The 21,674-nt window shown below is 40.6% G+C and overlaps 1 protein-coding gene across 1 annotated transcript in view; it reads left to right on the top strand.

Annotated features, from left to right (window-relative positions):
• HMCN1 (hemicentin 1) overlaps nucleotides 1-21,674 on the top strand; it is a 342,169-nt gene that overhangs the window by 309,486 nt on the left and 11,009 nt on the right. Inside the window, exons 90-104 of the mRNA XM_032783448.2 lie at nucleotides 681-851; nucleotides 1,831-2,001; nucleotides 2,734-2,904; nucleotides 4,559-4,729; nucleotides 5,934-6,083; nucleotides 6,317-6,454; nucleotides 6,778-6,899; nucleotides 8,568-8,805; nucleotides 10,541-10,603; nucleotides 11,382-11,501; nucleotides 11,676-11,810; nucleotides 12,323-12,436; nucleotides 12,819-12,944; nucleotides 13,884-14,012; nucleotides 20,986-21,336. Coding sequence (XP_032639339.1) covers nucleotides 681-851; nucleotides 1,831-2,001; nucleotides 2,734-2,904; nucleotides 4,559-4,729; nucleotides 5,934-6,083; nucleotides 6,317-6,454; nucleotides 6,778-6,899; nucleotides 8,568-8,805; nucleotides 10,541-10,603; nucleotides 11,382-11,501; nucleotides 11,676-11,810; nucleotides 12,323-12,436; nucleotides 12,819-12,944; nucleotides 13,884-14,012; nucleotides 20,986-21,336 — 2,370 coding nt within the window. The remainder of the gene's footprint in view (nucleotides 1-680; nucleotides 852-1,830; nucleotides 2,002-2,733; nucleotides 2,905-4,558; nucleotides 4,730-5,933; nucleotides 6,084-6,316; nucleotides 6,455-6,777; nucleotides 6,900-8,567; nucleotides 8,806-10,540; nucleotides 10,604-11,381; nucleotides 11,502-11,675; nucleotides 11,811-12,322; nucleotides 12,437-12,818; nucleotides 12,945-13,883; nucleotides 14,013-20,985; nucleotides 21,337-21,674) is intronic.

The raw sequence follows: 21,674 nt of genomic DNA, 5'->3' as shown, positions 1-21,674 counted from the left end.
TAAGGTATTATCAGTGTCACAAGTAATGTATGTATTTTCTTTGACAACGTCCTTTTAATTTTTAATTAGGATTTTCTCTGCTTAGTACATTTGGACTGGATAGGCCTATTCTTTATTGCCATTTTTCCTACTATTGTCTCTCTCCCTGGGCTTCTCTGATACCAGGATGCTGTACTTTGATCTACTGAGACAGTTTCCTGTAGTGCCTTACAAAACCAGTTCTAACTGTTTATTAGCCAGTGGGGCTGCTGCATGAGCTATATAGCTAGCAAGCCCCTTTCCCACCGAGATTGTGCGGCACTACAAGACTGTTAGAGTCAATGATTTATGAAAGAAAACCAGCAGGTCTGATCCCAAGCCTACTTCATTCACCTGGCAGAATCACTGTTGTTCCAAGTTTGTGGTCAGGTGAAGTAATGTTTTAAGGAAACAAAAAGGAAAGCGTTAATATCTCTCTGGAAACTGCGTGTCAGTTAGAGCTGTTGTTCAGGGAACAGATTTTTCAATGTCTGATTCAGAATATTTAATTTATGGACAGTGTGTAATGGAGAAAATAGAGTTATAATAATTTTACTGTGAATGCTTCTCAGAGACATCACTTTCTTTTGATTTGATTTTCAACTTCAAGTTAAAGCTGTTCTGTAGTTTAAATGTAGTTTTTGTTTGTGCTGTCTTGACAGTGGAAGGTGCATGGGGCTCTTGGCTGCCATGGGGACCTTGCAGTGATACTTGTGGGAAAGGTACTCAGACCAGACTGAGGCTGTGCAATAGCCCTCCTCCATCCTTTGATGGGTCATATTGTGAGGGGCCTGATACACAGATGCAGGTCTGCAACAAGAGACACTGTCCAGGTAAGAAGCATAAGATACAAACAGAAAATAAAGGACTAGCCTATTTGTTTCCTCTGAAAACTCTACCTAGTTTGTACTTAGAACTAGTATAACTACTCCATTTGTGCTGGCAAATACTGCAATCCCTGATAAAATCAGAATTTAGTTCCTTGTTCCTACTCAACATTCACTATGAAAAGCGTTAACAGTCACAACATATGGAACTAGCCCTTCTCTCTCAATCCTGCTCTTCCGTCTGTTTCCATTCCTGCTTGTTGCCATTATGTAAAAGCAGTATGTAAATCCTTGGCTGCTAAGCATGTAATTTCTGCAGATCTTCCCACCAGGTCTAAATACCCTTCATTATTCATTAATCTTCCACATCTATATGTGGACAGGAAAGGTTCAATTTTCAAAACACTCCCTTAATATAAGTTCAATACAGGGTAACTGGGTGAAACTGAATGGTCTGTGATATCCAGGAAGTTAGACTACATGATCTAATGGTCCCTTCTGGCCTTAAATGCTATGAATCTTGAACACACACAGTGCCATGTCCTGTGCTAAATCCCTATTCTACCCTCTTAGTGGTGAAAAGGAGACTTGAAGCTGTGCTAATTGAGTAGCTGAGGATTCCCTTTGGATGATTCAGCACCTCCACTGACTGATTGCTACTGACCATCTTATTGTATTGGTGATTTCAGTTATTACATATCCTACTTGTTTGACCTACTTATAGGCACACAAGAATTTTGGGGAGTCACTGTGGATGGACAGTCACTGCAACTATTATACTAACAGGTGGATTTTAATTTAAGTAAAAAAGTAATGGCCCAGATCCTGTTCTGGGTTATATTCCTTGCAGTCCTATTGTAGTTCAAGGGGTGCACAGATTGTCATTCAGCACACTTAGTGCAGTATTTTGCTGATACAATTATGCTAGATTTGATTATTTAAAAAGTGAAAATTTCATTGTACAATGTCATCAATTTTTAACCAGTGGATGGAAAGTGGGCTGCCTGGGCCAGCTGGAGTGCCTGTACTGTATCCTGTGGAGGAGGCACCAGGCAGAGGACAAAGGACTGCTCAGACCCAGCCCCCCAGTTTGGAGGGCACAAATGTGAAGGAAATGACATACAGATTGACTTCTGCAACAGTGACCCTTGCCCCAGTAAGTGTTTGGGTTGACTGTGGGTTAGATTGTGCCTCCCTGCACATGGATTCTCAAAGGGTGTTTATGGTAATAGGGGGAAATGGAAAAAGCCTTCTTCCTAACCATGTGCCCTGGCACAGGGCACTGACCCAGTCCTGCTTCAAGCAATGAAAAGTGGGATTTGAACACCAGAAGCTGCACTAGACTCCCCAAAGGAGGAGGGGTGAGAGGAAATCCATATCCCCAACAGCCTCTTCATCAGTGAGCATAACTGCACCTTTGGATAGGCCAGGAGCTGGGGAGTAAGCACTGCTAAATGACATAGTAGTGGTAACTGTTGTATGAGCTCCTGCAGCAACGTCAGAAGCAGCGTGCTTCCATGAGCTGCAGGCAGTATCTTTAAGCCACAATCTTGCTATTTTACACCACAGTCAGTGTAATCTCCTTTTTCAGTACTTCTCTCTATTAGATATTTGACTTATATGCTGCATGCTTTCCTAAAGTAGTAAAGCACTGAACTACAGGGCTCAGGGGACTGTTAATATACTCGGTGGAATAGCCCTGCAGTGGAAAAAATGACTTAACTGGATGCTTAACTCTCGCATTTTTTAGTTAAAAGAGCAGTAAACTTGGAATTGTGTGAAAAAATTTCTCTTCAGAAAATATATTTTCTAGTTTAACTGTTTGTTGATTCCATACCTGCTGTCATTAAGCAGAGTGTATGTAAAGACTTTTATTTAAAATTTCCAGTTCATGGCAACTGGGGTCCATGGAGTGGTTGGGGAACTTGCAGCCGAACATGCAGTGGAGGCCAGATGAGGAGATATCGGACCTGTGACAATCCTCGCCCTGTCAATGGTGGAAGAGCATGTGCAGGGGCTGACACGCAGATACAGAGATGTAACACTGATGTGTGCCCTGGTGAGCTTCGATGGTAACAGAAGGCAATAAATAAACCTCCTCTAACATTCTTCAGAGACCAAGATGTATATACTATGCAAGCAGGAAAGAAAAAAGTTCTGTAATTATGTCCAACTTCATAGAAAGATCTAATCCAGTCTCACTGGGTTCTTATTAAAAAAAAATTAAGTGTCTGTCACACTAAAATGATTCCCACTTTAAGGGGTTATATTTTATATAAACCAGGGAAATGACAATCAAAAGACAAATAGCTTGTGAAAATGAAACCCTTCATACCCCCACCAATTCTTAATTCTCACACTAATGACATTTTACAGAGGATACCAGTGACCTTTTATAATGTATTCCAGGAGGAAGTCACTACATCTAATAAAACCTAAACCAAATCTAGTTGCTTTCTCCTGGATAGCTAAAACATGTCTTTTTACCAAGCAGCCTGATATGGCCTGATGCTTCTCTTATTTCCAGGCAAGCCCCGTGATTTGAAACCTGTTATCGTGGCTCAGATCAGTATTTACAACAGTAATTCAGAAATGGATTGCATTTAATTATGCCATGATTAAAAGATCTAAAAATATTTGATTTTTATTGATGTTTAATGTATTTTTCTTCTGTGTGGTACCCATCTGGTATTGTTTCAGTTTAATTGGTTATAAATACCTCTTTGGTCCGTGTGAATGTTAGCACTTGTGAGAAATGCCAGTTCTTGGCCCCATAGATGGAAGACTCTCTTTTGCTCATTATTCCCCTTCAGTGACTGTCAATATGCTTCCTCCCTGACCACCTCTAGGATTAAGAGGGTAATTCAGTCTCCAAGCCCCAGTCAAATATTTGGAGTCTCTAGTGAGACTGCCAGCAAGGATGACAGTAGATTTTGAATGTGGACACCTGCTCACTAAGATCAGGTCTGAGACCACTAGTTCTTTTTACACACGGCAACCAAACAGCTGTCAGGTGACAACAGCATTCAATTACTACCTAACTGAGCCAGTTTTGAATGCGACTCAGTCTGAGCTCTTCACCTCTGCTCATTAACAGTCTTCTATTGTTATAGAGCCAGATCCATGGATTCAGTGCCCAGCCCACAACTGGAGGCTGGAAGCAGTCTGTCTCCAGCATTCTCTTGGTCTGGGTTGGGAGTCCAGGCAGAGGATTCTCTCGCTGCAACCTGCCTGCGCTGTGGCATAAAAGGACTCCCAAATCCAGCCTGTGCTCACTCTTTGCACAGAAGAGCCATGGTGTATTCCACTGGCAGGGAGACTCTATAGCCATAGAGAAGGCAGCAAGGACTGCCCCATATTGTGCATATATTTTTCTTGTCTAGTTATGAGGGGTATATTATCAGTATGATGCATGGGGATTTAGTCACATCTCCCTGCTAAATCCTCATCCATTGCACATTCCCAAAGGTCCTCTTTCTTTTGAGTAAGTCTAATATATGGGCATGAACAGTTTCAAAGGTATTGCACTTTTTGGGGCAGCAATCCTGCCTACAGAACTATCATTGAAAATGATACGCCATCCTTGTAGCTGTTTGATTATTTTTAAAGATGTCAGCTTTATCAACGTGGAATTTATATTTGAAGTTCTGTTTGTAATCTGAAACATCTGCTACAAAAAGCCACTTGTTTCTACGTTCTATCTTTGTTTATAGTGGATGGAAACTGGGGAACATGGCAAGCTTGGATCAGATGCTCTGCTTCTTGTGGAGGAGGAGAACAGACCCGAACACGACTGTGCACTAATCCAGCCCCCTCAAATGGTGGACGTCCTTGCCCAGGAGACTCTTCACAGCTTTCCAGGTGTAACATCCAAGCATGTCCAGGTATGTTATTGCAGAGACTGAATACTAAAGCAAATGAACCAAAAAAAATGCCTAGTTTATTATTTATAAATCTTTCAGTAATGAATAAGTCTGTCCATTCAGCATATCCTTTCTGCAGACATGTTATAGCACTTACATAGAATCTGGTAACCATTCACTGGCAAACTGTAGTCAGCTGAATGCTGTTATATGCTGAAGCATTTGAAAGTTTTCAAGAGGAATTTCCAGAGGCACTTTTGATCAATTAAACTCAAAACCCGCAGTGTTTAAAAGGTTTCTGCTCGAAGATTGCATTGTTGGAAAAAAACAACAACATACAACTTAGGCAGCCAGTCATATAACATGAAAAGTGAATAAATAATAATCACATTGAACAAGGTGTAAAACTGAAAATTGTTCACCTGAGCTGTGAAGAAATAAATATATTTGCACAAATGCAGGCTAGTTTCCAAATGGTTCATAAACAGCAAATGGAGCTATGTTTGCAATGGTTAACTCAATCAGCTCTTATCTCTAGTTTAAGAAATAGTGCACAATAGTGAAACGATTTAGAACAACTGTTCTAGATGTATGATATTGTGAGAGTAAATCTGAAAGTGATATGGGAAAATCACTTATGCATCCTCAAAAGAAGAGTGCTATACTAGTGAAAAGTTCTGTTTAATAATATTACATTTTTTTAAAAATTAGAAAACACGTCTCTCTTTATCAATACGTTCTGTTTTGTCAGTTGCTGTTTTCTAAAAGAGAGTAGGAACACACAGAAGTCTTGCTTGACATCTGGTATGACTAATAGACTCCAGCGTCCTGGCCAAATAATTACATTCTGTCTGCCTGAATTCCCCAGTAATTTCAGTTGTTTAGTTGTACTTTCTTACCTGCTGTAACCTGTTGTGTAGCACCAGTTTGCACTGTTCAACAATTGGTGCTTTTTCCCCAGAAGTGGCTGGATTTCAGTGGTCCATAAAGTAATCTCTGTGTCATAATTTATACATCAGCTTACATTTATAAACGGTCCTGGTATCCTTATGGATATGAGGTGCTATGATTATTAATATTATATGAATAAACATTCCATAAAATGTAAGTCCACACGCACATAGAGAACTTTGTGTTCTCTCAGAGCACTCAGTGCTAGTCTTTGAATATTTTTCTTTCAAAATAGAGTTTTCACACATGGGGTGTTTTCCGCTTCCCCCAACAGGTGGGCCTCCACGTGCCAGAGGAAGTGTTATTGGAAATATTAATGATGTTGAATTTGGAATTGCTTTCCTGAATTCCACAGTAACAGATAGCCCTGACTCTGACACTAGAATAATACAAGCAAAGATCACAAATGTCCCTCGGAGTCTTGGTAAGTCAGTTTGCTTCCTTGAGTTATAAGTAAACAAAGGAATCTTCCTTAGGTTTGTCAATTTTCAGTTTCCTTTCATTAAGGCAGCATCCAAGATTTTAAGGAATTGGCTTCAATTTTTCATGGGCAGGAGGGAGGTGGAGGTCTTTTAATATATTTATATTCTCTTTACATCAAGGGAAAGGAGGAGCACACAAAGGGCATTTTTAAAGAAGTATGTTATTTCTCTTTAGGTACAGCAATGAGGAAGCTAGTTTCCATTCTAAATCCTGTTTATTGGGCAGCTGCAAAGGAAATTGGAGAAGCAGTGAATGGATTTACTCTCACCAATGCAATCTTCAAGAGAGAGACTCAAGTGGAGTTTGCAACTGGTTAGTTAACAATGGGACACAATCTCTATTTGTATGTGACAAGCATAATACAAGGTTGAATTGCTTAATAAATATCATTTACCATAGTTCTGTTTGTTCACAGCAGCATGTTCTGGATAACTAGCTGAACATGAGGCTTTATAGCCTCACTTTTCCTAATTTGAATCTGAAGATTAATATAGGGCAAAGTAGTGGTTATATACAAGAATGGCATGTTAGCATAAACGAACATGGTTCAACATGGATCTAATTCAAATACTGTGCAGTTAACATAAATCATAAATCATGATAGGTTACAAATCAATGTGTGTTAAAATTCACAGGAGAGATTTTGCGAATGACTCATATTGCCCGTGGTATGGATTCAGATGGAGCATTACTGTTGGATGTGGTAGTGAGTGGCCATGTTCTGCAGCTACAGTCCTCAGCTGATGTTAGCGTGAAGGTAAAATTGGTAGCAAAAATGACATCTCTGCACTCTTGCTTCAGTTTTGTATTTTTCTTATCTGACATATTTTAATACAGCCATCAACAGCACCATAAGCTATGTTACAGTATTCTGACTTATTTTTATGATTGGCTTGGACATGTGAAGGTAAGGGTTTTTTGATCATGATCAGATCACCCTCTCCTCCAAGATGAGGTGAGGCTTTACTGCTGTCAGGCAGATGGCCTGTTTTATCTCGCGCAAAAGGCTGATCGGCCAAGCTAGATTCTAGACCTTTCTAAGGGTGGTGCTAGTCCTCCATTTTGCACAACCCTGGCAAAGTTTTTGTAGAGTATTATTCACAACTTGTTAGCCATGACGCTGACAGGCTGGCATCTATGCATTCCCTACCTTCACAATGTCCTCAAAGGTTTCTGTCACAGGTCATCTGCAAGGATGGAGGCTATAGCTGTGGCTCGAGAAAACATGCTGTGTTGGGTTGCATAAAATCTCAATGATTTAATTTTTCCTATAATGTGGCTGTGGCAGAGGTAAGGAAGACCTTTTTCTGTGCCATAGCATTAACATCTTGTCCCATGGAGTTGTCCATAATAGTGAGCACTCTAATTACTCTGACTTGCCTCACTTTTCTTACAGAATCAGCTTTTTCTAAACATGAAGACTTTCCCATACTGTTTTTTCCCAAAATGATCAGATACAGACTGGTTTGTCTGGCAGTCTTCAGAGCAAGAGGTTATAATCTTACTACCTCGTCTGTTAGTTTCATCTTCTTGAAAGAGGTCTACTACTACTCTTTGACTCCACTGTTCATGGCTAGCGACAGGGCATTCCACACTTCTGGAACCCCTTCACTCCATCATCCCACTAAAGTCACTATTTAACACTTCAAGTCTTAACTGCTTGATCAAGCCATGGAAGATTTTGCTTGGATTAACAATAGGGATTGAGGGTTTAATTATGTGTCATGAATTTTGTACCTGGTTTTTATCCTGAAAGAATTTTTTAAAAAAAAATTACAAATTTAACATCTGCATGTGCTTGTTGATGGATAATCAATCCACAAATATAAATACTGGGTATAGTAAATAAGGATATTTAGATTTTTTTGACATTTTGGAACAATCAATGTGCAGCGCCCCAAATATTTATAAAAGTTTCCTTAATGTGGTGTAATACTTCTGCAGTAAATTGTTTACTTAGCTTATCATTTCCACTAAACTTCCTAGATTATGAAATAATAAATATTGTGTGGTTGCCAGTAGCACTTCAGACATAAGAGATCTTGTTATCAAACCAATAAGGACCTCTTATGTTTGTCAGGGTATATGTGGGGATGGAAGTTGGAAATATGCTCATACAGCCACCATCATTAAAATAAGGATCCACCAATTGCTACTAGACTGTGGCATCTCAGTTACTACAGTTATTTCCCTCACTAATAATAGGGACATGTAGTGGGAGCCATTAAAATTCAACAGTTATAGTAACTGAAGCTAAATAGCCATGTGCCACTTGAAGTACAATTTGTCCAGCTTTTTAAAAAGCTCCTTTCTCTAGATACATCTCATGCTATTTAAAAACAAAAAACCTCTTTTGCAGTATATTAGCTGAGCCAGAGAATCCAGTTGCTGGTACCTAGATCTTGATTTGTGATGTGTATTTCAGGATTACACGGAAGACTATATTCAGACTGGCCCTGGACAATTGTATGCCTACTCTACTCGGCTCTTCACCATAGATGGAGTTAGTGTACCATATACATGGAACCACACCATTACCTACGATCACACTCAAGGAAAAATGCCATTCCTGTTGGAAACACTCCAGGCTTCCTCTATTGCAACAGAGTACAATCCACTAGAAGAAACACTAGCTTTTAGAATTCATGCTTCCATTGCAAAAGGTATTGTTTGACTCTTTTTATTAATGAAAAATGTATCCAGTTTAGAATAAGGCTTACTTCAAAATAAAAAGATAATATGAACAAAGAATACTGAGAGAATAGAAAATCCTCAACAGTAGAGTATGATCTTGGAAGAGGAGGCTATTGAGACATTGAGATGTTCAGGTTATTTTGGTACAGATATACACATGTTGATGGCACATTTTGATGTTGATGGCACTTTCAATTTGTTATATAGCTATGCATTTATTTTATACCTCTGATGTCCACCCCTGCACTTCCCCCCTAATCGACTTTTGCTGGGACTACTTATACCTCTGAACAGCTTGAAACTGCCTTTTTAAAAAACTGAAAGAGAAAAGTTTGGTTAAGAGCCTCTAAATCATTCCTAAAATTTTTCTTCTGTAAAATATTGGAATGTTCAGAAAACATAAATAATGTGGTGCAGTATATATAGGCTTTACTGGCTCTGGTTTGGGATTACCTGCATTTTTAAGAGTTGATGTGACAATAAATGGCTAGAAATAAGCCTAGTAAAGCTGGAGAATAGTGACTCGTCTGTAGTCCTGGTGGATCTCAGTACAGCCTTTAACCTGTACTGCTCCAGTGCTGACTATAGCCCACTCTGTGCTTCAGGCCAAGAGCAGGAAGAGGAGGTGAGGAAACTTTTTCTAGCCGGTTGTTATTTTTTAATGGCAGTTATTTAAAAGCTTCTCAGAGGTTCAGAGTATTAGAAATCCTGGTGGAGAGGGATTAATATAGGCAGAGTGCAGGCAACGTAGTAAAAGATGCACGATAAATGCTGGTGATAGTAATATGAGAAACCGCACAAAACCTAAGAGTGAGGGGGAGAGAGAAAGTGGCCCATTGCCTTGCACCTTGTATAATCATTTACATCAGTGCAAAGTGAGTGTAAAATACTTCCATCCTGAACAGGTAGCATGGTTACACCCTCTTCGCACTGGTGCAAAAGACTATACAAAGTGGAGGGCAATGATGAATAAGGCCCAGAAAGAGACTCTGTGAAATAATGGGCTATTGCTATATTACCCTAAAGGCTCACCTGAAAGACTAAAAACCCGCAGTGTTTAAAAAAAAAGAAAAAAAAAGAAAAGGAAACAAAAACTAATTTTAGCAGCAGTGCTGCAAATAAAAAGGGTTAAATTCATTCACTGTAAGTGGCCAGCATAAGGCCTGTGCCCCTCGTAAATTCCACTTTAGGCCTATTAAAAAAAGTTGGACTTTTAGGTGTGGCTTTATCTTTAAAAAGGACTTTGAAAAATGTCATTGCTGGGGAGAAAGGTTGGGAGGGGGGAATTTATTTAAACTGTCTCACTATTTTTAGATCAGTTATTTCCTTTGCCAAAGTAAAAGATTTTTTTTTCCCTAACTACCAGCCCCCAACTTACCCTGAGATTTGAAAGTCAGTTTGGGGCTTTCTGTTTCATACACTACTACTTGTAATAGAACTACTGCAGACCAAGTTATGCCCCCAGATGAACCTGTGCAATCCTGTTGTCTTCAAATCATGCCTTCACTGAACAACTCATTATGGGAAATCAGTGATATACAGTGAGTCCCACAATGCCAAGTGTATATTTAGTTTTAAAGTGTAGACTATGCCACTGATTGAAATTACTTGGTTAACTAATCAGTAGGCTGCAATATTTTAATCTTCTCAAAGCCATGAGATGGTCATATTTTTTCATTATGGTTGGCTTCCTTTGCCCCATAGGAGACCATAGCAATCAGTGTCCTGCTGGGTTTGGTCTGAACTCTACTGGGCCCTACTGTTCAGGTAAGGAAATGAAAACAAAGATAAAAATATAATCAAATACACCGCACACAGGTTGCTTTTGTACAGTGTTATTGAATGCAGTACATACAGAGTATGAATCACTTTTAAAATTGCACTGCTCAGTTCTATAGATCTAGCTCAAACAGAACTCCAAATGACAACATCAGACCCTATCTTTGTAAGTGAAACTGCCTCTTAAAAATAGAGCCTTAACTTGAACAACAAATATGTACTACATACACATACTTGTCACTCCTTCAGATTCCAGCTGTAAAGAAATACAAAGAGACCTTTAAGAAACATTTGACTTGAACTGAAACTTTTTAAGGCTGTTGTTTTCTGCTGCACAGATTAATTGAAACCATGTCAATTGTCTTGACTGGCTTCCTAAAATACAGTGGGCCTGATTCTCTGCTGCAGTTTACTGCAGTGTAGCTTTACTGAATTTAATTGACTTTCACTAAAGTCAAACAGGTGCAACAGAAGGGAGAACCAGGCCTTATGTGATTAGCATGCTGGCCTGATTTGAGAGTAATATAGAGATGCTTTACTTTCAGGGGTATCCTACAAGAGATTATATGACAGGTAAAACCCTACACTGAGCATGGGGTTGGCTTGCTGTCCCTGGCCATTGTACAGAGTCCATAAAGAAGGAGAAAACACTTTGTACCCTCTGTGAACCCATAGAAAGGCCTGGAAGAGTCCTGTCCTGTTCTATCACTGGCACACACGTAGAATTCCATAGGTTCTTGTAAAATTGCTCACTTTTATTTTTTAGATGAAGATGAATGTGGAGTGCGAAATCCTTGTTCTCATGCATGTCATAATGCTATGGGAACCTATTACTGCTCCTGCCCCAGGGGCCTCACTATATCAGCAGATGGAAGAACGTGTCAGGGTAAGCCAGACTTCAAATGACATGCACAGATTTGGCACAAGACTTTTTGTGACTAACATAAGAACATAAAATTTACTGATGGCATTCATACGTTATACCAGAATGGTTTATTTCCTAAGGTGCAAAATATTTTCATTTACTGAACACATTTTTATTATTTGCACTTTATTGTAGATATTAATGAATGTGCATTAGGTGGACACACCTGCTATGCTGCTCAGGAATGTGAGAATATCATTGGCTCCTACCGTTGTGTGGTTAGGTGTGGAATTGGCTTTAGAAGAACATCTGATGGATTGAGCTGTCAAGGTGTGCAGTACTCTGACCTTAATTCTAATGAACTGACACTACTTTTATTTAAGCCATGTTTGTAAGTAACTTTCCCAAGAATGTCTTGGCTCTCTGGGAATAAGCTTCCTATTGATTCCTGATATCCACTTATGCAGAGGTGTTCTTGGATCATTCTGGTAAGTGACACTTTATCAGTGACATTTTACTGTCTACATCTTCTGAAGAAAAAATCCTACCCAGAACAAAATAACATTCTTGTTGCTGAGTCCTGTATATGTTCTCCTTTGTTATGTAGTGAGGTAAGGATACTTTCCTGTATCTATTTCAGAAATTTTCACTCCTGTATCACTATGATGTTCTTTCTCATGTAACAATCACGTGCCTGACTACTTATGGAGGGCAATATATGAAAAGGTGAAGAACTTAGATCAAAGCAGAGCCTACAACATGAAATATACCAAAGCACAGTTTGTTGCAAATTATTACAACATCCACAGCTATAACATTTACGGCTTTGCATTATTCAACAGATGTTAATGAATGCCAAGAGTTCAACTCCTGTCATCAGCACTGCTTCAATACCATAGGAAGTTTCCACTGTGGCTGTGACCCAGGATATCAGCTAAAAGGCAGAAAATGCATGGGTATGAAATGAAATATAGAGTCAGGGGAATGGATTTCAATGTAATATGTTAACATGATTCAAATGAAATTCCCTGTAGAAGATTTATGGTATATGCAACAACAAAGAATCCCCTGCTGTGTTGGATCCCTTTCCAAATCATGGAAGCGAGCTTTAACATTTTTTGAGTGGGCTTGCAAAACACAAGTAGACTCAGTGGAAATGGATAAATGGGCAGAGTGCAAGGGAAACTGTCAAATGTGCTTGATACACACATACAGACTGTATGTACTCATTTTTCAAAGGTACTTACCTAGTATAATTAAATTGGGGTTGCCTTGGCCTTTAGGAATAGAGCATAAGAAAATCAGTTAACAATTTAAATTCTTTTTTTTTAAATTAAGATATAAATGAATGCAGGCAGAATGTATGCAGACCAGATCAGCACTGCAAGAACACACGTGGTGGTTATAAGTGCATTGACCTGTGTCCAAATGGAATGACCAAAGCAGAAAATGGAACATGCATTGGTGGGTACATTGGTTTATTTATCATATAATGATTCTGAAACAAAGGGCGTGGCTAATATTTTCCAAAAATTGGTTCCTCAAAATACTCTCTAGCCATCTGAAGAAATGGCCTACATTTCAAAGGTGCTGTGCACCAAGCAGCACTGACTTCCCTTGGTTCAAGGGCATGCATACACTGTGATTTCTTGGTGAGAATTCATGTTAATTAGTGAGGGACATGTTACAAGTGGCAAGACTTTCTATCAGCCACAGGCTTTCATTGATCCCCTGTGGACAAATGATAGAAGGATATGTTTGTTGCTCTAGTCTCTTTTTTTGAGGAAAAACAGTGGTTGGGCCCCTGAATTTCCTTTTCTTTCCCCTCCCCCTTCACTCTCAGTCCTAGAAAACTCATGTGAGTGTTGGAGGCTGGGATACTGTGCCCCTTTTGGATTTATATATGAACATTCTGCAGAATGTACCTGTTCTTCCTGAATATATTCTTAAGGCTTTTACATCGAGATTACAAGTCCCTGCTGCTTATCAGGGTGCCTTTAACCATAAGCAATGCAAGGGACCTTGTCATATCTCCATCTGACACCAGGGGGAGGCAGATTTCCACCTCAGTGTTTTGGATTTGGTAAGATTAAAAACCTGGTAATAATCATCTGGAAATTTATAAAAAGATTGAATTATATAGATGCAACTCAGCTGAAAGATTGCTTACATCCATCTCCATTCCCATTATAATCCAGACCCACCACCATCTGTCACACGGTGCAGACTGATATCCAATCTTATTGTCATATATGAGAAATGTATTATGTCCACCATAATCAGCTATTTTGTGAATACAGGACCAGATCCCTCCCTGGTGTAACTCTGTTCTCTATATTTAGAAAGAGAAAACCAGGGCTTCAGAAAAACATGACTAATACTAATTAGCTCTGTTCCCTTTAGATATTGATGAATGCAAAGATGGTACCCATCACTGCAGGTACAACCAGATTTGTGAGAATACACGAGGGAGCTACCATTGCATATGTCCAAGAGGGTATCGATCCCAGGGAGTTGGAAGACCCTGTCTGGGTATGTTGAGCCTACATTAATACCATTCCATGTTCTCAATTACTGCTTTTGGCCCCTCTTTGTATTGTAATAAACCTAAGGACATTATCCCTTTTGAAGGCTGTAGGCTATACAGTCTGTTGTGGGTACTCAAAATCCCCTAAATTAAAATTCAATGTCTTTCATTAAAAAACTGCAAACAATTACTAATGACAGTTATTCTGTTAGAGCATTTAATTGTACCAGTGTACAGTGCTTTCGGTCTTGGAACAGTGGTGGAGGGTGTATCTCATGTGTGCTGCAATATCCAGGTATTCTAGGATGACTGTAGGAAATCATGGCAGATGTAACTCCAAATCTGTTTGCTTTAGTTAGTTTCTTTAACAATAAAGATGGGTATGTACATGCAGGCTGCACACTTGGGATCAGATTGGGTGATTTAGGCCTAGTGTGGCTTGGAGTTGGCCCGTCCTAGGGGAATTCCAGCAGGGATTATGTGCTCAGAGGCATGGTCCATCCTAGAATTCACTCTGTGAGCAAGTGTGTGCACATTTAACAGTCCCTTAGGATGATGCAGTGTGTTACAGCTGTGCACCCCTCTAGGTCTCCTGGTCAGCATGGAGGGAGGGAGATATTGCCCTGCTGCTTTCCTACCTCTCACTCTCTCCCGAAAGGAAGAGGGAAGTCCGTACATTCACTGGACTACAGACACTGATTATTGTCTGGCTGTTGTGTATGGGGCACTATTTGTGATAAAGGCTTCTTCCATAAATGGGCTCACCCTTCCCCCATGTACGCATAGGGCCAGGGGCAGTCTAGCCTCAAGTAAAAGAATTCTCACCATAATATCTTAATATCTTTAGCAGAGATATTTTAATGCAGTTTATTGGGCATCATTATAATGTCAGTTCAAGTGTATGAAACATTTCCACGGATACCAGTTCCTGGACTTCTACGGACCTTAGAATGGTAATAGGATCAAATTGATTCATGTTTTATATGGGATATTTAAAAATATGATAGCTTGTCTAACTTATCAGTAAAACTATTGTGAAAATGTTGGTGCATCACTCACGAAACTCTAACAGGAGTTTCAGTTACTACTACTATATGTCAAGTGTTGTCCATAGTAAGATATGTGATATGATATGATAGAAAGCTTGATAATTAAATGCTTAGTAACTGTTTTGAAAACTTAAGTTGTTTGAAACAGAAAAGCCTAGATTCTTTTTAATACCAAAAGAAAGGAGTGCATTTTAGGGACTAATTGGAAAATTTAGTTTTACAAATTTAAAAGCTGATATATTTTAGGGTTTTGTTTTTTTTTAATGTTCTGATCTACACCTGATATTCATGTTGCATCATCAAAGGGATACTGTCTGGAATGCTTTGGTTTGCCATATGGTCAGTGCTCACCTGCAGTCTAAGCATGGCTTTGGTGTAATGCAGAACTGTGACTTGTTACTTTTAATTTTCTACTTTGTCATATGTGCTGCTCCTGTAAAAATGGCTGCAGTTCTTACTGGGTTTTTCATTTTCATCGTTTACATATCTTCATACATGTCTCATCTGTAACTCATTGCAAAGGATAGAGCTTATTTTACAGACCAAAAACTGTTTTGCACGGGTAAGAAACCTTGAAACCTAAGTTGTAAAAACTACTGTATGTAAAATAATTAATTTCACAGAGTTTCAAGATTTCTTTACCCATATATTTTGTTTTTATTATATTTTGCCTCTTAATCACACATTAGAAGGTGCTGTCATGGTCTTGATCCTCACAGGTATAAATCAGTTAAGCTCCAATGAACTCAGTGGAGCTATGCAGATTTATACCGCTGAGGCTCTGATCTCATTTTAAAAAATCCTTAGCTGTGTTGCTTATAACACCTGACGATAATGAAACTGGAAGAATGTTTTAAATCAAATATCTTCTTTGACATTTATATTGTCTATTTTTCCTGCTTTTCATTCTGTTGGGAACAATGAAATTAACTAGTTCATTTCAGTTATTTATAGTTAGCTTCCTTCCTCACTGGTTCTCCTGCACTAGACCCTAGAGCAATACTGCAGTCTTTAGATTTCCAACACTGCAAACAAAGATTTAAATCCCAGTCTCAAACCAGAACATTTTGTAAGAATTTCAGAGAAAACAAACACATTTTTTTATCCTGTGAGATTTTGTAAACACTTTGTGTACACCCTACCATCTTGCCTTACATTTCTGGACAACGTCCCTTTTAAAAGACTAGCATCACTGCTTTCTGTCTGAGGGTTAAGAGCTGTATATCTCCAAAAGGGACCAAAATGACACCTTTTAGCAATATTTCCTGTTATTTTGAAGATTGATATGTGATTTTATGTAAATTAAAATTACACGTACTTTGCAAATTTATTATAACTTGTCTGATAAATTTTAAAAAACCTCTTTAAATAATGGAGGAACATAGAAGAAGTTTAATAGAGTTTTATTAGGGCTACGGATCTTAATCTCAGTCAGTTCTATTCATTCTGAGGGCTTAGAGATGAATGTGTTAGCAGATGTCTTAAGAAATATAGTATTAGCCAAAAAAAACCCCCAAAACCTCCAACCAGAAACAAGTCTTTAAAACAAAAGTCATTCTCCCATTACATTCTTTTCCTTTTTAGCATTTTGCTCCTTTATTGTCTCTTTGGCACACCACCCATAACACTAACGAACAAAGAGCAGTTGCTGAGGACTTCCTCATAAAAGATGTGATATCATCCACCAGTCACTGTCTTGTTTTACTCTTAATTGCCAAGTTACTTTAAACACGCATTCTAAGATTACTTTAGCAATGGCACCTAGAAAACTTGTGACCGAATTTATGCTTTGTGGCCAGGAGTTAAAGTAACTTAGAGGACTTACCGGTACACTGGAGTCTTGAGCGGGGCCTGGCCTCAAAAGGAAGAGGCATGGCCTCAAAAGGAAGAGGCGGGGCCTTTCAAGATTTAAAGGCCCTGGGACTCCAGCTGTGGCTAGGAGCCCCAGGACCTTTAAATCACCCCAGAGCTCAGGGGTGAATTAAAGGGCCCAGAGCTCCGGCTACCGCAGAGCTCTGGGCCTTTTAAATCACCATGGGAGCCCTGCTGCTGCTACCCTGGGACGGCAGGGCTTGGGCTAGGGCTGGGGTAGTGGCAGCAGGGCTCCAGCAGTGATTTAAAGGGCCTGGGGCTCTGGCCACTGCAGAGAGCCCTAGGCCCTTTAAATCCCCACCTGACCCCGGCTCCTGGGGCTCCAGCAGCCAGGCTCAGGCAGGGATTTAAAGTGCCCAGTGCTCCTGCCACTGTGGGGAGCCCTGGGCCCTTTAAATCACTTCTGGAACCTTGTCGCTGCTGGGTAGCAGTGACAGGGCTCCGGTGGTGATTTAAAGGGCCCGGAGCGCTGGCCACTGTGGAGACCCCAGACCCTTTAAATCCCCCCAGAGCCTGGCTTCTGGGGCTTCGTCAGCAGGGCTTGAGCGGCGCTTTAAAGGGCCTGGGGCTCCCCGCAGGGGCCGGAGCTCCAGGACCTTTAAAGCCTCGCCCGAGCCCAACTGCTGGAGCTCCAGCAGTAATTTAAAGGGCCTGGGGCTCCCCGCAGCAGCTGGAGCCCTGGGCCCTTTAAATCACCACTGGAAAAGCCGATCCAGTCCGGCACGGGGTACTGGCCTGTACCGGCTTACTTTCACCTGGTTTGTGGCCCCAGTCAGTGTTGTTAAGACTCCAAACCCCAATCCTTCAAGTATGTTAGTTTCTATTATATCAAATGAATCACCAGTACATTCCCTCCCCCATTTTTAAGCCATTCTTCCTAACATTTATATTGATTGAAAGTCATCCAAAAAGGTGAAAATTTCCTGAAATGTTCCTAATTTTAATACTATTGAAAAACCAGAACACCTTCCCAAGAATTATAGACGTGTAGGACTGGAAAGGACCTTAATAAGTTGTCCAGTCCAGTCCCTTGTGCTTAAGGGATCTCTGCCTACCATAGATATTACTTAATTGAAAATTTTAGTTGTTGGGTGTATAGGTGTCAGAATCACAACTCATATGTCCACATGGAGGAGGGATAACTCAGTGGTTTGAGCACTGGCCTGCTAAACCCAGGGTTCTGAGTTCAGTCCTTGAGGGGGCCATTTAGGGATCTGGGTCAAAAATCTTTCTGGGGATTGGTTCTGCTTTGAGCAGGGATTTGGACTAGATGACCTCCTGAGGTCCCTTCCAACCCTGCTAGTCTATGATTATTGTGGATGTTTCTTTCATTCTCAGGGTGGGGGAACAAACTTTGGGCCTGATCCTGCAACTCATCACCCTGCTGCATCAAGACCTTTATAGTACTGCATGTGCTTCTGTAAAGCTGTTAACCCTAAAAGAAAATCGTAACATTTTGACTAGGATTGGATTTGGGATCTTATTAAAAACTGACCAGAACCTTTGCTGATCCTTAACCCAAACTAAATTTTTGTCAAGCTTAGAAATTGAACAAATATTTGATAATGAGCTCTTCAGTCAGGCAGATATAAGTGTAACATAATCCACTGGTTGGAAATTGAAGCTAGACAAGTTCACTGGAAATAAGGAGAAGAATTGTAACAGTGAGGGTAATTAGTCATTGGAATAATTTACCCAAGGTTTGTAGCAGATTCTTCATCATGGACAATTTCTAAATCAAGATTGGATGTTTTAGTTAAAAGATGTGCTGTAGGAATTATTTTGGGAAAGTTCTATGGCTTGTGTTTATACAGGAGGTCTGACCAGATATGGGGTGGGCAAACTACGACCTACGGGCCAGATACGGCCTGCCAGCCATGTTAATCTGGTCCTCAAGCTCCCGCTGGGGAGCAAGGTTTAGGGCTTGCCCCGCTCTGGCACTCCAGCCAGGGAGCAGGGTCGGAGGCTGCTCCGCGTGACTCCTGGAAGCAGCGGCATGGCCTACCTCCGGTTCCTACGTTTAGGGGCAGCCAGGAGACGCCACTCTATACACTGTGCCTACCCCAAGCACCGCCCCCCATCAGCTGGGAACCGTGACCAATGGGAGCTGCATGGGTGGCACCCGCAAATGGGGCGGCGTGCAGCAAAGCCGCCTGGCCATGGCTTCATGTAAGAGCCAGAGGGGAGACATGCTGCTGCTTCTGGGAGCTGCTTGAGGTAAGTGCCACCTGGAGCCTGCATCCGTGAGCCACCCCTCCGCGCCCCAGCCCTGATTTCCCTCTGAACCCCTCGGTCCCAGCCCAAAGCACCCTCCTACACTCCCACCTTCTGCCCCAGCCCTGATCTCCCTCCTGCCCTCCGAACCCCTTGGTTCCAGCCTGGAGGACTCCTCCTGCACCCAAACACCTCATACCCCAGCGGAACCCTACCCTCCCCCCCCCGATATTACAGCCCAAACCAGCTCCCATCCCCGGAGCCCCCTCCTGCACCCTGAATTCCTCATTTCTGGCCCCACCCTGGAGCCCACATCCCCAGCCAGAGTCCTCACCCCCACACACACACCCTATCCCCAATTTCATGAGCATTCATGGTCCACTATATAATTTCTATACCCACATGTGCCCCTCAGGCCAAAAGTTTGCCCACCTCTGGACTAGATGATCAGAGTGGTCCCTTCTGGCCTTGGAATCTATGTACATAAAAAATACTAAATGCAAAAAAGTTGATTCCTCCTGCTTCCATCCAGAAGTGGAAGTGCCCAAACAATGCCCAGAGAGTCTGTTGTGAGATTCTTGCTCTGCTCTGCAGACCTGAATTCTTTGTATAATTCAGAGAAAATTCACAAATTAAAAGTGTAGATTCTTACTCAAATGGAACTAAACCTCTGGACTTTTTGAAGGGTCAACAATCATAATCACTCACCCTAGCGTGGAAATTCAGTATTACAGCCCAGAAATCTCAATAACTTATCTCCTTCTACCTCAGTATCACAGCATGTAGAACGGACCTCATCTTCCCCTGTTACTAGAAATAGTGCTGCTACCAAGGATACACAACATATATTAGTGCCTCATGGATTTTTCCACATACCTTTTGGGGGTTGAATCCTTACAGCTCCTTTCTCCTTTATTTACTCCCAAGGCACTAGAAGAACAGGGTAGTCTTGCCTGGAAAGGAGAGCTGGACACAATTTCCCCCAGGGCCTATCAATGCTCCTCGTGGAGCATCCAGAAAGAGACTAAGAAATAAATCTGAAATTACTAACAGTATGGGATTTTTAGTATGGGAAAAATCAACATTCAGTAAAGTCTGGGGTTTTAAATTTGACTTTCAGATATCTTCAGTCACTATAGCAGTGATACTCAGACCTCAGTGGTTCAGGGGGCAAATTAGTGATCAACATTACTCAAAAGAGCCACAGTCGTGTGAATTCATTGTTTAAATATGGTAGTACTCTAGTAAATTAAACAGTATGATGGGAGATATTTAGTTTATATATAATTCTCACAGCAAATAAGTTAGTGCAAGTTAATAACTTAGTTGGTTAATAACATAGTAAAAGCATCCTGATTGTGTGATTTAATTATTACCCAGTGTTTTAATATGTGCTGCAAAGAGCTGCAGCAGACACATTAAAGAGCCACTTGTGGCTCACAAGCTGCAGTCTGAGTATCACTGTCCTATAGGAATCACTCAGCCCTTGCAAGAATGGAGCGAAAGGAATAAACACAGATCCCCCCATTTCACAGCTGCCTCATCCTTCAGACATATTGTGTGCTCAGCCTTAAAGGGATTTAATCACACAGAATAAAAACTGAGTGCTACAGTCTCATGTCCTAACCAGTTTCATGGGAAGAATAAGATAGATTACTGTACATGGCAAAATAATGTACCCACTTTTTTTTGGCATTGGACTCTGAATATTTTACTGACTTCAGGATCTCATTTATATCCTCAGTTTGCTCCAAAGACTGATGTATTTTTTTTCTGTATATGTGTGTGTGTTTTTTCTCCCTTTTTACATGGTTTGTTGCTCTGGATCATGTCACATGAGCAGACATTAATGAATGTGAACAAGTGCCTAAACCGTGTGCATTTCAATGTGCCAACACCCCCGGCAGCTTCAAGTGTATCTGTCCACCTGGACAACATTTATTAGGTGATGGAAAATCTTGCGCTGGATTGGAGAGGTTGCCAAATTATGGCGCCTATTACAATAACTATAACCATGCTCAATTCTCCCCTGTAAGAGACAACTATCAACCTCAACAGTATTACAGGCATGCCTCAGATCTCTACAGCTCCTACTCAGAGTATAGAAACAGCAGAATACCTCTCTCCAGGACTAGAAGGAATATTAGAGAAACTTGCCCTGGAGGCTATGAGGCACAAAATGACAAATGTATAGGTAAATGTCAGCCATATCTATCCAATTCTTTTGTCTTCACATATTGACCTTTCTTGTTGCTTGCTTCGAAGCATGATGGTGTAGGGTTCCATACATTTTTTACTGCCATGATGTATTTTCAATGAGTTATGCATGTTTTTCCAAACAAGTGTTAGTAAAATTTTTGTGGAACCCCTCCCCACCCGAACCCCTATTTTGTTTGTCAGCTGCTTATATTCTCAAATGAATAATGTTTTACTATATTTCCTTTCTGTGGGTATTAGCCTTCCTTTGACTTTTTTTCCCTTTGAAAACCAACAGCCACTATGCATCCAGTTCTGAAAATCTTGCTCACATCA

This window comes from Chelonoidis abingdonii, chromosome 7, assembly GCF_003597395.2.
Source record: "Chelonoidis abingdonii isolate Lonesome George chromosome 7, CheloAbing_2.0, whole genome shotgun sequence".
Classification (NCBI taxonomy): domain Eukaryota; kingdom Metazoa; phylum Chordata; order Testudines; family Testudinidae; genus Chelonoidis; species Chelonoidis abingdonii.
This window is presented reverse-complemented; position numbering and strand designations above follow the sequence as displayed.